The sequence below is a fragment of the Somniosus microcephalus genome, chromosome 7 (assembly GCF_052327205.1).
Source record: "Somniosus microcephalus isolate GS21.2 chromosome 7, FLI_Smic_1.0, whole genome shotgun sequence".
Lineage (NCBI taxonomy): Eukaryota > Metazoa > Chordata > Chondrichthyes > Squaliformes > Somniosidae > Somniosus > Somniosus microcephalus.
The window spans coordinates 78,775,619-78,789,113 of record NC_140993.1 but is presented as its reverse complement, the minus strand read 5'-3'; the positions used below and the strand labels follow the sequence as shown (position 1 = coordinate 78,789,113).

Here is a 13,495-nt window from a genome sequence, read left to right as displayed (position 1 = left end):
CAAAAGACATTTATTCCCATGTATGCGGCCATGATGTTTGTACAGCCTTTCCATACTTGTTATAGCAGCCAAATTCAGTGGCCTGTATGCAATGTTTAGGGTCTGAAAATTGTAGAATACGGTGGCAAAAACTGTGGGGACTTTCTTTCATTTTTGCTGGTAAATCGTGGGCTATCGGTATACCTATGGAACTCTCTGTTGCTAAATCTGATTGTTAAATTGTTTTAAAATGGTTTCACTTAATTCTAAAACTGTTCATTAATTCCCCTCCCTTCCCAGTTCATTGAGCCATTTTTCTTTATCTTGCCCCCCCACCAGTCCACTCTAGCACTCTTCACCCCCTCATCCCGCCCCCCCCCCCCCGCCTATCACTGTAGCATTTCCTTCCTGATTTGCCTCACTTCCCATTGGCTGCAGGTGCTGCTCCAAGGGGTCAATCACTGCTGCTCACTGTGGGCAGGAATTTCTTATCTTGCAATAATTTCCATCAACAGTGTGCAGCAGTGTTCAGGTCCTGAAGCAGCCGGAGGTAGGACCAGGGAGCGACAGTAAGGGAGATTTGGAGATAGAGCAGGATGATTTTCACATGGGAGTGCAGTTTTCATGATTCAACAATAAAAATTCACCACGACCTTCCAGTGGCCCTGGCGTCCATCATATTGATTCTATTGGTTTAAGAGTGTTTGCAATCATTGCATCATAGCTATTTGTTACAAAGGTGTTTTACTTCTTTCATATAAATGCATAACTAATGATAAGTGGCTGTGTAGTGTAACTGGGATGAAGTGTAACTTTCATATAAATGCATAACTAAGGTTTAAAGCAATTGTAGGATGGAGAAAAAACATGAAGTAATCATTCAAGTTCCAACTTGCAGTCTCAGTGCAGTTTATTAGTATCTCTATGAAAGACACACACAAATATTTCACCATGCACTAGTTCCTTATTTTAAGTGGTCGCGTGACATCCTAGGGAATTTTTATTTATATTTTTGTCACCAATTGTCCTGCACCTTCCCTCCCTCCTCTCCTCAAGATGCTGACTGTTGCTGGGTTGCAATTCTACAGGTAGTTGCCTTCCAGTACTCTTGTCATTATTTGTCTGTGAGCCTTTAAGTGACTATCAACATGCTATTCAAACATGGGGAACATTGCAGCCTCACTCAAACCTGACAGCCACACACAATGATCAGGAGTGGGAACCTGGAAGATTTTCCCCTCTCCGATCTAGGGACGTTGAGGCTAATCCTCACACCTCTACCACCTCCTGGCTAAAATCAGCATAGATTGCAGATCGAACCTGGGTCTGTGTTGTGCAGCTACTCAGGGAGCCACTGAGGGAGCCCACCTGGGAACTTATTAGACTTGGCTTTTCATCAGACTAGTTATACTGCAACTGATGTGATGCAAAAGCGGTGTGAAATTACCTTCTAAGTATACTTCATCCCAGTTACACTACACAGCCACTACACATCCCAATTATAATTACCTCAGTGATCTTACAGAGGACAATACTGAACCTCACCAGTCGGTCATCCAGTAGCTGAAAGTTACTTTTTAATTTTACACACAGATTGGCCGCGATTTTACCGGCACTCAGAGGGCGGGTTCAGAGGCGGGTCCGCTGTCAAAATCGAAATGATTGACAGCGGGTTGGGAACCCACTCCGAACCCACCTCCATGTAAGTTTCCAAAGTGTCGGGTCTGCGATTTCAGATTAGACCCGACACCAAGCTGCGGGGGAGGCATTTAAGATAGTTAAATGCTTGTTAAACGCTTGTTAACTACCATTTTGCCAGCCTATTTCTATTTTCCCACTTTTTTAACGGGGTTCATGTCGTTCGGAGATCACGTCAGGTAAGTAGGCCGGGTTCTCTATGTCTCCCCATTGCTGAGATTAGGTGACAGCTGCAAAAGTGGTATGAAAGCTACCATTTCACAGCTGTTCACTTTCCAATGTCAGAAGCTTGAGCCTTCAGGACTTGGAAGACACTGTTGAGCTTTATGCAGTTTGGAAGGTTTTGGAGTAAACTCTCTACCCACGGTCACCTCCTTGGAGCAAGCTCTCTCACCACTGACAGATCGCTTCTGTCATCTCAACTTCAGCCGCCATCTATTCCAGCAACATTGGTGCCCTTGAAAAAATCTCACTTTGGTCCTCTGAATCCCTCCACGATCAGCCCCAGCACCAACATCACCAGGCACACCAACATCACCAACAACAATACCAACCTTCTCCGCAATCACCTGATGCTGCACAGGACACAGGGCATCAGCACCCAACAACATTTCTGCCCGGGAGGCCAGCATTGACATCACCATGGCCAGATTTACTTCACTTAACGTGTACACCCTGGCTGCCACATGATGCGCCAGGTTGACACCACCCCACACCAGCACCATAACACATTCCTACAATGTCCAAGCCATTCCTTTCACACTCACCACAAATGGGGGGGGGGGGGGTGGGGGGAGGTGGGCGGAGGGGAAGTTATGTCTCAATATTCACTGGAACTCACTGAGACACTTTCAAAATGTGAACACAGGTCTGTCCATAAGGTAAAGTGTTGAAAATGTAGATTTCAATGCTTGACAATATATTAACAGAAACTTCACATGAACATTGGCTAAACCACCCAGGAGCCTACCCTTGTGTGTTGTTAGTTGGTATGCTTGCAGTAGGATGAGGGTGAGTGTGAGGGGTGGCTAGTGAGATGGAGAAGTGATAATGTAGATAGAGAGGGATGGTTGGAGGTGCAAGGTAAGTTGGTGAGTAAGGATTGCAGGAGTAGGGTAGGGAAGGCAGAGTGATGGGGATGTGATGAGTAGCACAGCAGGGTGAGGTTGAGTGTGGCTTGGCAGTAAAGTTTTGTGATCTCCTCAAATCATTTGTAGGCTTGCGCCACAGCAACCTGGTCCTCCTGACGACATCCCTGCTTCTGCCCTCCTGTGCAATGTGCAACCAGGCTGCATTGATCTCCTGGGGAGGTTTCTTCTGCCCATGGGAAGGGAAGAGAACCTCCCTGCGTGCATATGGAGGGAGTCATGGGAGAGCCTGGGTGCAGCCGTGCACCTTTGTGCAGTGCTTGTCAGTTTTTGCTTCACCTCAATGCTGTAGAATACTGACAGCAGAACTGTCAAGATCAATTTGTGCATGGCCCCTTTAGGGAAACCGGCTGATGACGCATCATCAAATGACGTCATCAGACCCACTTCCTAATAATTGGCCAGGAACCTCACAGGGTGGGTTTAACAAGCCCCATCAACGAAAAATCACTTGGAGAGTGAGGGCTGCAGTAAGCAGCAGGCTGGGACCGCGACACCGACCTCGGCCGCCTTGGTCGGTGAAATCGTGGCCATTATCTCTATCTTTGTTAAATCAACAAAGTCCTTTTTTCTTTTAAATTGCTTTTTGAATTTTCTTCTCATACACAGAGCTAGGGACCCAATGAAACAATTAAAATGCCAACATATTTAGAAACAAAGTGGGTGTATACAGAAAATCATCAAGGGAAATACAAAAACATAAGTTTACACAAGCAGAAAAAAGTGATAAAAGACCCCATAAAGGCTTCTTTTTAAATAAATTTTCCAAAAAACTTGTAATCTTTTCCTTTATTTTTTAAATTTGTTTTTAATACCCAGACCATACAAAAATGTTATATTAGAGTGGCTTAGTTACTTAATATTTCATTGCAGTTTTCATCATCCCTAGCATTGACGATGGACCGAGTATAAAAATATTACAGCTTGGAATCGTGTGATTCGTATAAAAGTACAAAAACAATACAGTGGCAGCACAACAGACTTGGATTGTAACAAGGGCTCAGTCCCTTTTTTGAATATACTTCTATTTTTGTGAGTTTTATATTCATCAAGGAAAAGAATCTGACTACTTCCATCTTGGCACCCAGTGCCAGTGTAGAACAACTCCCCAAGTCTCATGGATGGCACAGGTCTGATGCAGAGCAACACTTCCCTTACTCTGCCTAACAATATGCCTAATGCAGCAGTTAGATTTTTTCCATTGCCCACACTAGCTATCCTTGTGGCCACTATCTCTGTGATTCCCCATTTTGTATTAAATTGTGCTACAGACACACTAGGAGCTGAATTAAGACTGTCCAATTTCATTTTATGTAGGACCCTTAAAGCCAGCAGAAAGAGGAAACTTTCATCCCATTAATTTAAACCCAGACCCCACAGCTGAAAGGATAATGTGACAACCCACTGCAACACCTGGTTCCTAAATATATATAGAAGTAATCTGACTTCAAAGTGCTGTACTTGCATTTCAGCATTTAGACTTTCATCTGTATTCCTCCAATGGCTAAGCTGCTTCGCTGCTCAGTGAGGTATCCTGACCAAAATGTCACCTGTGTTTGCTGATTTAGCTGATCCCAAGTCATTGGACGTTGAAATCCTGACTAATTTTCTCCCTCCCAAGACCAGCCCATTAGAAAGGCCCTATTATCACCCTGACTAAGATCCACTAACAGCACAGACTACAGATTGAAACGGGAACCTTCCTGGTCCATATAGTTTAATGCCACATCACCTACTGAACCAATAGGGGAGCAACAGGTACAGTTACCTTGATTCAACCCTACAAGAAAAAAAAGACAAGCAATGGTTTTCTAGTTATTTAATGTTGGATAATGGGGAATATTTCCATGCAATTAATTATTATAACATTCAGACAAGCTAAATGTGACTCTGGGTACAATGCAGTTATATAATATGTTCCTATGATTTCTAATAGCTGCAGTGCAAAAGCTAATACATTATTTAGCTGGCACACTTCTAGTTGAGCGTTACAAACACACTCAACCCCACCTCAATCTCTCTCAGGGTAACACTGCACTATCTTAGCACTATAATCCTCAAGAGCAATCCACAATTTGGAAAATGTCACATTCAAAATATTTCAAATATACATCTCACAGAATATTTACCCCCACAAAAGATAAATATTCTGCACAAGAAGGTTCCGTGCTGACAATGTACTGTGATTGTTTGCATCAGCTTTAAGATGTTGTATGCATCTTGATAAAACTTTATAATAAGGTTTTCTCTCTGACTTGAAGCTAAATCTGCTAATGTGACAACCAGACAGATGAGGCCCTATTCTGTTGGTTCATTCACGGGGTTTCTGTAAGTTTAGAGAAGTTCAAAAATGGTATTATACCATGGTATAAAAAAAATACATGTTCAAGTAATTTCTAACAAACTAGTCATTCCAGTAGCCAGGTACAGGAGCATGATATTCCTGGCACTGTACTATTAATTATCAGTATTGCCAGTCATCCCTGAGCACCAGTAATAAGGAGCCCCACGAGAATATCATGGGCAGAAGAAAATGACCACTGCAGCACAAGAAGACAGCTTGGCAGATGTTTGCACATTAAAATTAACACATACAGCAAGTAAGAAGAAAACACTTTGAGGCCAAAAACATAATTTCCACAAGCAAAATCAGCTATATATCTACTGCCACATCAAGCACGATCACACCAGATTACAAAGGAATTGCATTAATCTTTTTCTTAAAAACTTGTCCTCTCTGGTTGTAGCAGAAGCATCATAAGCATTGTTTGTTTTGTGCCATTAACATTTCAGTTTAATATTAACATAGTGGAAAGATACTTGAAAACAATTGGCACAAAAACATCATCATTCAAACATAAATCTTATTTACACAGCACCTTCATTGACATGAAGAGGCAGAAAGAATACAAGAAGAAAGGTATCCTTGGAACACAAACGATTCCAGCAAACAATCTATCTATCTGGAGTGTTACCGAAGCTATGTATTTACAGCAACTATTTCTCCCCCAACCCACCTAATTCTCTTTCCTGTTCGTTCCTCTTTTCCTGAAGGCACTGACACTTGTCAGGATACAGCTCCATCAGCCATCCAATATTTTGCGCAGGAGCATTCTTCGTGTGCGAGCCTAGACAGTGAGTGCTGTCAGGCTGTTCACCGTGGACAGCATCACAGCCAAGCCCAACCATGTCCTCATCTGCTGTTCACACATGGCCATTTTGCAGCAGAGGTCACTGGATAGTTCTCAGGAGCGAGAATCCTGGTGAATTTTTCTGCTCCTTACCCCAGAGGTGCTTATGCCATGCACAGTGTTTGTATTGCTGCTCTGGCTCAGCTCACCTAGCTCAGCACTGCTGACCTATCAGAATATTTAAAGGTCCACTGTAGTCATAAAGAAGTATTTATCAATATTTTTCTTAACAAACATAAAACACAATAATGAGAATCAGATCAAACTGTATCATTGCATCACTGACATGTGACTTCATCAGAACAGAAATGATGCACGGCTCTTCTCACCCATTAAACAAAAGTTCAGGTATAAACTAACTGGCTTAAGGTCAAGGCATTTTAAAAAAATATTGAAAATCTTGGCCCTTTCATTTTGGATGCCAAAATATAATTCATGAAGACAGTGTCCCTTTGACAATTGTAGAGAGTACATTAGCTTGTCCTATATGATTGGCTTGACTTGCACTCACCCAATATCATCCCTTTTTACAGACTTTATTAACTAGCAAATAAAATAATAAAATAACCATTACTGTAATTTTGGCAAGAAACATTTGCAAATTGACAGAAATCAAATTTTAATTACAAATTCAATTTTTTAAAATCAAACAGATCTTCTATCCTAACCAACAAACTCCAAAAATAGTCACATTTGTTCAAAATAAGATTCAAATTAAAGTTCTAGAAAGTGAGAGTGGTGAATGTCATTCCAAATATTATACAGCACTTTTAACAGCACAATAGAATGTAATGAATGCACTCTAAGCACACATCCGTCTAAATTTTTTAAGGGTTCTGTAAAATTCTAGTTATAAATAAATGTGCCTGGTAAAATCAACACCAAATTAAATTGTACTCAAAACTTTTGTCACTCAATAAAAAGAATAATTCCTGGAAGAATTTGGAAAAGGATCTTCAGAAGACTGCAAAATTGACCCTGTGAAATAATTTCCTTCGGGTGCAGTAGATATTCAAGTTTCTGGTATTATGGATTAGTCAGAGGTATCGTTTCGTTTTCAGTCCGTGGTGCTTTTGAATCTGTTTTATTGCCTTTTCTATTTTTCGTGTGCTTCATTTTTAAAAATACCACTGCGAGGATCAAACCTATGGGAACATTTTGTGAATAAATGTTATTATTTAAGTCACTTCTCTAGAAAAAAAAATTAAATTTCACTTTTGCCACAGAAGCTCATATTAGGCCTGCAGCTTGGTTCTTGGTCTGCACCTACCTATAACAGCAAAGGTCCCAAGCAGTATTCCAACTGCAAGACCTACTTTTGATGGTCCAACTTCACCGTCTATAGCAATGAAGCACACTTCTGCATTTGTGCACTTGCAGACTTTAACTGGGGAGGGAAACAAAGAGAACCATATAAAATGTGCATTCGACCAATAATATATTAAATGCCCAAATCAATGTGGTGCTTTGGGTGCAAGAGCTGATATCATCACATGCCTATACACTGGGCAGCACACAACACACTGGGAGCCTGCAACAGAGAAAGTCACAGAGAGGCCTAAGAGAGGCTTAAGAGCGACACTCAGGGCAACGTGGGATGAGCAATAAATACGACCTTACCAGGGTCACCCATATCCTGAGAACAAATTAACAAAAGAAAAATATAGACTCACAACCTCACAACTAGCAGAATAATATTTCAAGCATACCACACCCCATACCTAGTTTGAAGGAATGAATACTGGACTTGTTCTGTTCCTGCCCTCCTTATTCAGCCATTCTTGGTAGATGACCGAATGACCACAGACTTCACAACCCCTGCATGTCCAAGCCAATGCCTGCTGGGTCTACCCACTGGGATGCAAAGATCACCAGCAACATGCAGGCTAGCACAGCTGCCACTGCTAGCTGTAAGATGATGCATTCCCCCACTGTGGCAGTACGGGAATTTGTAGGATACATGCCAATCAGAAAGAGTGATGTATGGACTCGCCTTAGAACTTGGGAATTATCAAGCCAACATGACCATACACCTCCCTCAATGACCCAGACCACTGCTCAATAAATTGAGATGGGAGCCACAAACTGACAACCCTCTCCTGAGGCACCACAAAGAAGTCCCCAAACCATACAATGACCATCGCCAAACTTTTAAAACAATCAATACTCATGACCCAGCCAAACCAAAGAGACCGTCAACAAATTATACTGAATCTCAAAAAATGTGCCTATCCCAATGTACCAATATATTCCTCTGTAAGTACAATATGACAAATTGTACAGCGACTTCATTAAATATATGTATGTACATTTTTCACAAAGAAAATCAAATTTAAAAAGCAGAAAATACTGGAGATAGGTGAACATTTAGGGTTGGGGCTTCTTCCTATATGTTAATTTGATGTTTTCTCACATATAATGGCAGACTGCATATTTATTTTTCTTTTAATGTTTCAGGGCCTAGAAATGCATTTGCCCCCAAAAACGGGCGCAGTGATCACGATGCACGATCACCGCGTGCCTGTTCAAAGGAATGCAGGCAGCACCCGAACTTCGTGCTGCCTGCTGATTAGCATGATTGCAGGGTTCAGCCCAGTGCTCAGCGCGCTGCTGAGTGGCTGAACGCTCAGCAGGGGGCCCAAGTTCGAGTGAGCACCACTTAAAACTAACCTGCACTACTGAAAGCCAATCTGCACCTTTTAAAGGGGAGGTGCATTCTGCCTGCAGCAGCTCATTGAACTGGCTGGGGAAGAGAGTCAGAGCAGCAAAAAAAAAAAAAGCATTGATATCACTACAGGGGAAAGAGTGCACTACAAGGTTCTCTGATGCAGCACTGAAGGCCTTGGTGCAGGAGGACAACTCGAAGAGAGTGATTCTGTTTCTACAGAGGGCCAGGAGACCCTCCAGGCAAATGTGTAAAGTCCATTGGGAGCAGATAGCCGCTGTGGTGAATGCCAGCAGTTTAGCCCCGAGGACCTGGATGCAGTGCAGGAAGAAGTTTAATGACCTCACATAAGTGGTGAGGGTCAGTGAATTCATCTTCAAATGCCATAACTCACCATCTACACCACTAGCTTCACACACTGCTCAATGCACCACACCCCTATCACTCACCTACCAACAATCTCTACCAAACATGACTCATACCTCACATTCATAGTTTCACCTCACCCTCACACAATTACCACTGTTCCAAGCCTCACACCCACATCTCACAGCTTGTACACACTGTCAGCTATTCAACCATGACTGGCATATCATCCAAACACATTGCACTACACTCACTGACACACTTCCCTTTCTCTTGCAGGAAAAGGTGGCACACAACTGGCACCTGCACAACCTAACCGGTGGGGACAGGTGCTCCTGCAAAACCTGACCCCCATGGAGGAGACGGTGCTGGCCATTATTGGGAGGGGCATCGCTGAGCCAGTGGCCAGCAGTGGGGCTGAAAGGATAGACTATGTCGGTATCCTCATACGTAATCCTCCTTCTGACATCCCACTTCCCCCTCATCCCACACCTCTTCTGATTTATAAGCTGCACATGGTGTAAGCATGCACTGCTTGCTTCCCCCCACCCCCTCCCCTCACCACAACCCTACCCTTGTGCCTTTCTCATTTCAGAGACCCAAGAAATACAATCTGCCCAGCTAGTAGTGCAAGAAGAAGAGGGAGAGGAGAGTGATGATGAAGAAGAAATACCATCACTCGTTCTGACACTCGCAGCCACCAGCTCAGATACTGGCACTGCACAGAGTTTCGAGGGTAGCTTAGAGGCGGGATCTGCATGTGGTGGCTCACCGGGCATAAGTGGGCTGCAGCCAGGGTAAGGGGAAATGGTAGTGCAGGTGCCAGCTCCCCGGAGGTCGAGTTCTGCTGCACAGGACTCCGATGAGGACCCCGATGGGGTGGCCTACAGAAGAATGCTGATGGGTATACACAGCCAAATGCTTAGTGGAGTGGCAGGCCTGCCAGAAAGCCTCAGTGCAATGTCAAGGATTATGGAGGAGTCTGGCACCAACCTTGGACAAGGCTTTGTGCAGAGCTTGGAATCCATGATTTCCAGCATGGAAGTGATGGGCAACTCCATAAGTACACTTGTGGTCAGATGGCTGATGTCTCGTCTTCCATTGTAGTACAAGCACAAGACACCCAGCATCTGAGTGCTGCAGTGGAAGCTCAGAATGCTGTCATGCAAGCTCAGACTGCTGCTAGCATGGCTGCATTTACAAGTGTGGAAAGGGTGTTGCAGGGTGTCACTGAAGTCCAGCAATCTGTCTTCCAAGTTGGAAGCAGTTAGATTCTTCTCCTTGATGAATACAAAATTCACAAAGATAGAAGTATATTCAAAAATGGGACTGAGCCCTTTTTACAATCCAAGTCTGTTGTGCTGCCACTTGTCGCCCAGTAACCAACCTCTGGTTTGTCGTGGTGGCTCAAAGACCGAGGGAACAGCAGACTGGCACAGAATTAAAGCATCATAACTGCTGCCAGGATACCAGTCATTCACCATCACGCTGTGCTGAGCATGGTTGCATATCAACTGTACATTCAGCGAGTGGTAACCTTTGTGGTTGTGGTACTACTCGGTATTTAGAAGCGGCGCCCGCAAAACTACATGTATGCAGTCGATGGCGCTCTGAACCATGGGGAAGTCCCCTATCCTGGCAAAGCCAAGTTCACGCTCTGCCTGCTTCTCTCTGGTCAGAGAGAAAACAATGAAGTCCCCTCTCCTGGCATAAACAGCGTCTGTCACCTCTCTTATGCAGCAGTGGACGGTAAACCGCGAGATGTTACAGATGTCGCCTGCTCCAGCCTGGAATGATCCCAACGGGATGAAATTCAGGGTGACGGTCATCTTCGCAGCCACTGGCAGCGCTGTCCTTGCCCTAGTGTGAGGTTGCAGGTCTGGTTGAAAGAAGTGGCAGAGTTCTGTGAGCACCTTCTTCGTAAAGTGCAGACGCCTCACACACTGCTCCTGGCTCAGGCTAAAGCCCTCCTCCTCCTCCTCCCTCTGTGAGCAGCTTATCCTCTTCTTCGCTGCCTCTGCTCCATCTCCCTGTCATGCTGCAGGCCAAAGGGGGATGAAAACTAAAGCACCCATGACTGGGAGCAAGTGGTCTGACCAGAACTCTTGAAGTTGGAACCAAGGCCTTCTTCACTTGCAGCACCACTCCCTGTCACCTCACTAACTTTAAACATCTCTGGAAAGCTCCAAACAGTTCCACAAACTTACACAGGGTTGTAGAAATTAATCAGCAACCAACCTTAGAATGATTGTTGATCCCTTTAATTATTGCTGGTGGGGGTTCCTTGCTGCTGCTGAACGCAATTTCAGCTGTGCGAAGTTAAGACAGGGCGTTAGCTCCAGCATTGAAGATGAAAATGGTAGCACTGGCGTCAAATCAGATTTGCACGCTGATTAACATCACGATCTGCCTACTCAACATACTTCCAGCGTATGCTCCGAACCCCCGCCCTATCACCCTCACCAAGATGGCATCCAGTGTGGCACACACCAGAAGAGTGCGCGCGTGCCACGGACGCCATTTTCATCACAAAACGGCACCTGTAGCACCGAGAAATCGGGTGCTACAGAGCTGAATTTCTAGCCCCAGATTTCCAGCATTTGTATTTGTTTTCCCCTTATCTTTTGTATTTGCTTACTTTAACTTTCTCAAACTTTAGGAGTTACTGACACACACCGACCAATACAACCACTTTCATATTACATTTTTGGGTAATTTCTCAATCTTATACCATACAATAAAATGCAATTACTTAATTTTGTTTGACTTTTAACTAAATGGACCAGCCTGAGTTCTCGGTGACAGCTGTAAGTGGTGAAGAGTGCGACACAGGAAAAATGCCTCACACATACAACTAGAGTGATTGCAGATCAGTATGATTAAAGACAAAGAACTGATAGGAGTAGTATGTTAGCCTAGGCAAGATTATAAAGGATAGTGTTGCATGCTTAAATCATCCCTCCTTAGAATGCTTGTCTTAACATGCCCAGATATTAAGCCTCTGAATTAGCAACGATAGAGAAATGATAACTAGAAAAATGTTCAAAACCTGATTGAGACGCAGGACCTGAATTTGTGGTTGGAGGTTTCCCGTGGGCGGATGCCTCTGAATCGCAATAAAAGTATGCACCTACCCGATGATCCTGTATCCACGGAGACTCGCGCTCCTGGGCCTGCAGACATACGCCTGCATAAAGGCCCACGTATCCCAGGGGCACTTGTGGTTCGCAAGTGTCCCTGGGATCACGTGGGCCAGCCCAACCGATCAGAAAGGGGGTCCCCATTATGCTTATGGGAATTACATCTACGTACGGAATCTCCATAAGCTTAATAGGAATCACCCAAAAAACACATTTTTACAGCACTGAAATAAAAAAATGCACATGCTTAAAATTAATTAAAATACAATTTAATTAAACATTTAAAACAAAAATTTTATTTTTTCAAAAATAAATGTAAACATTTTTCAAGGGGCCAAAAGTAACACAAACTTATTTTAAAGGTTTTTGAATGTTAAAATGATTTTTAAAATTTTATTTTAATATTTATTTTTACCCTTACGCTGGTAAAAGAAGGCCTTACGCGTGCTTTTACCAGGCGTAAGAGTTTCATGGGCATTCGCTGGGCAAGAGTTAGGCAAATAGCCCAACTCTCTGCCAACGAATGCCCATTTCCCGGAATGCAGAGGATCTGTCAAGAAGGTTCTTGACAGATCGCAAGTTCCGGGTTTTCGCGCATACGCAGCGCACGTATAAACCCGGAACCTGCGAGGCACTTACGGCCGCATACGCGGTCCTAGGCCTTGGAAAATCTGGGCCACAGATTTTGAGGCGAGTGTAATGCACATATGAGCCCGAGGAATATAGGCCTAGAAATTCGCTATCGCCGCGCCAGGTCTTTAGCGCCCAAAAGTTAGCGCACGCCCGGATTCCCGTAGCGCCCGCCTGAAATTCAGTTGCAGCGCCCCAAGACGGAGGCGGGCGCTATTGCAGGGTTTGGCTGCCTCCGTTTGGGGCGCTGAAAGTCAATTTCAGGCGTCCAGCTGCCGCAGTGCCACCCGATGCGGTGCGGCAGGCTGGGGTACTGCAGGCCTCCTCCTTCTCTTAAGGAGGAGCTGCCTGCAGCCGTGAGATCGCCGCTGGATTCCCCCGGCAAATGAGCCCGGCACCACGGAGAAGTGCCGGCCTCGCGGGGGTCAGAGACCAATGCCGCGGGGGGGGTGGTGTGGGAGTCCGGGGAGGAAGGTGCGGCCAAGCGGCCGCCGGGAAAGCGGCCGGCCGCACCTCCACCTTTACGCCCCGGCCTCTCAGAGCTGCAAGGCCCCGTTTTACAAACGCTCTTTGCGCCCGCTACGGGAGAGGCGGACGCAACTGAATTTGGGCGTCGGGCCGACATCGCGTTGGAACCGGGGCGCTGCGCACACCGATGACGTCATCGGTGCCGGCGCA

General features: G+C 44.7%; 1 protein-coding gene across 2 annotated transcripts in view; it reads right to left on the bottom strand.

Moving 5' to 3' along the window:
- Positions 1–3,596: 3,596 nt before the first annotated feature.
- Positions 3,597–13,495, bottom strand: part of cdh17 (cadherin 17, LI cadherin (liver-intestine)) — a 162,707-nt gene continuing 152,808 nt past the window's right edge. For both annotated transcript variants that reach the window (XM_085992656.1, XM_085992657.1), the window contains 2 exons: positions 7,287–7,403; positions 3,597–7,161 (listed from right to left, as the gene is read on the bottom strand). In XM_085992656.1, coding sequence (XP_085848782.1) covers positions 7,043–7,161; positions 7,287–7,403 — 236 coding nt within the window. In that variant the 3' untranslated portion in view covers positions 3,597–7,042. The remainder of the gene's footprint in view (positions 7,162–7,286; positions 7,404–13,495) is intronic.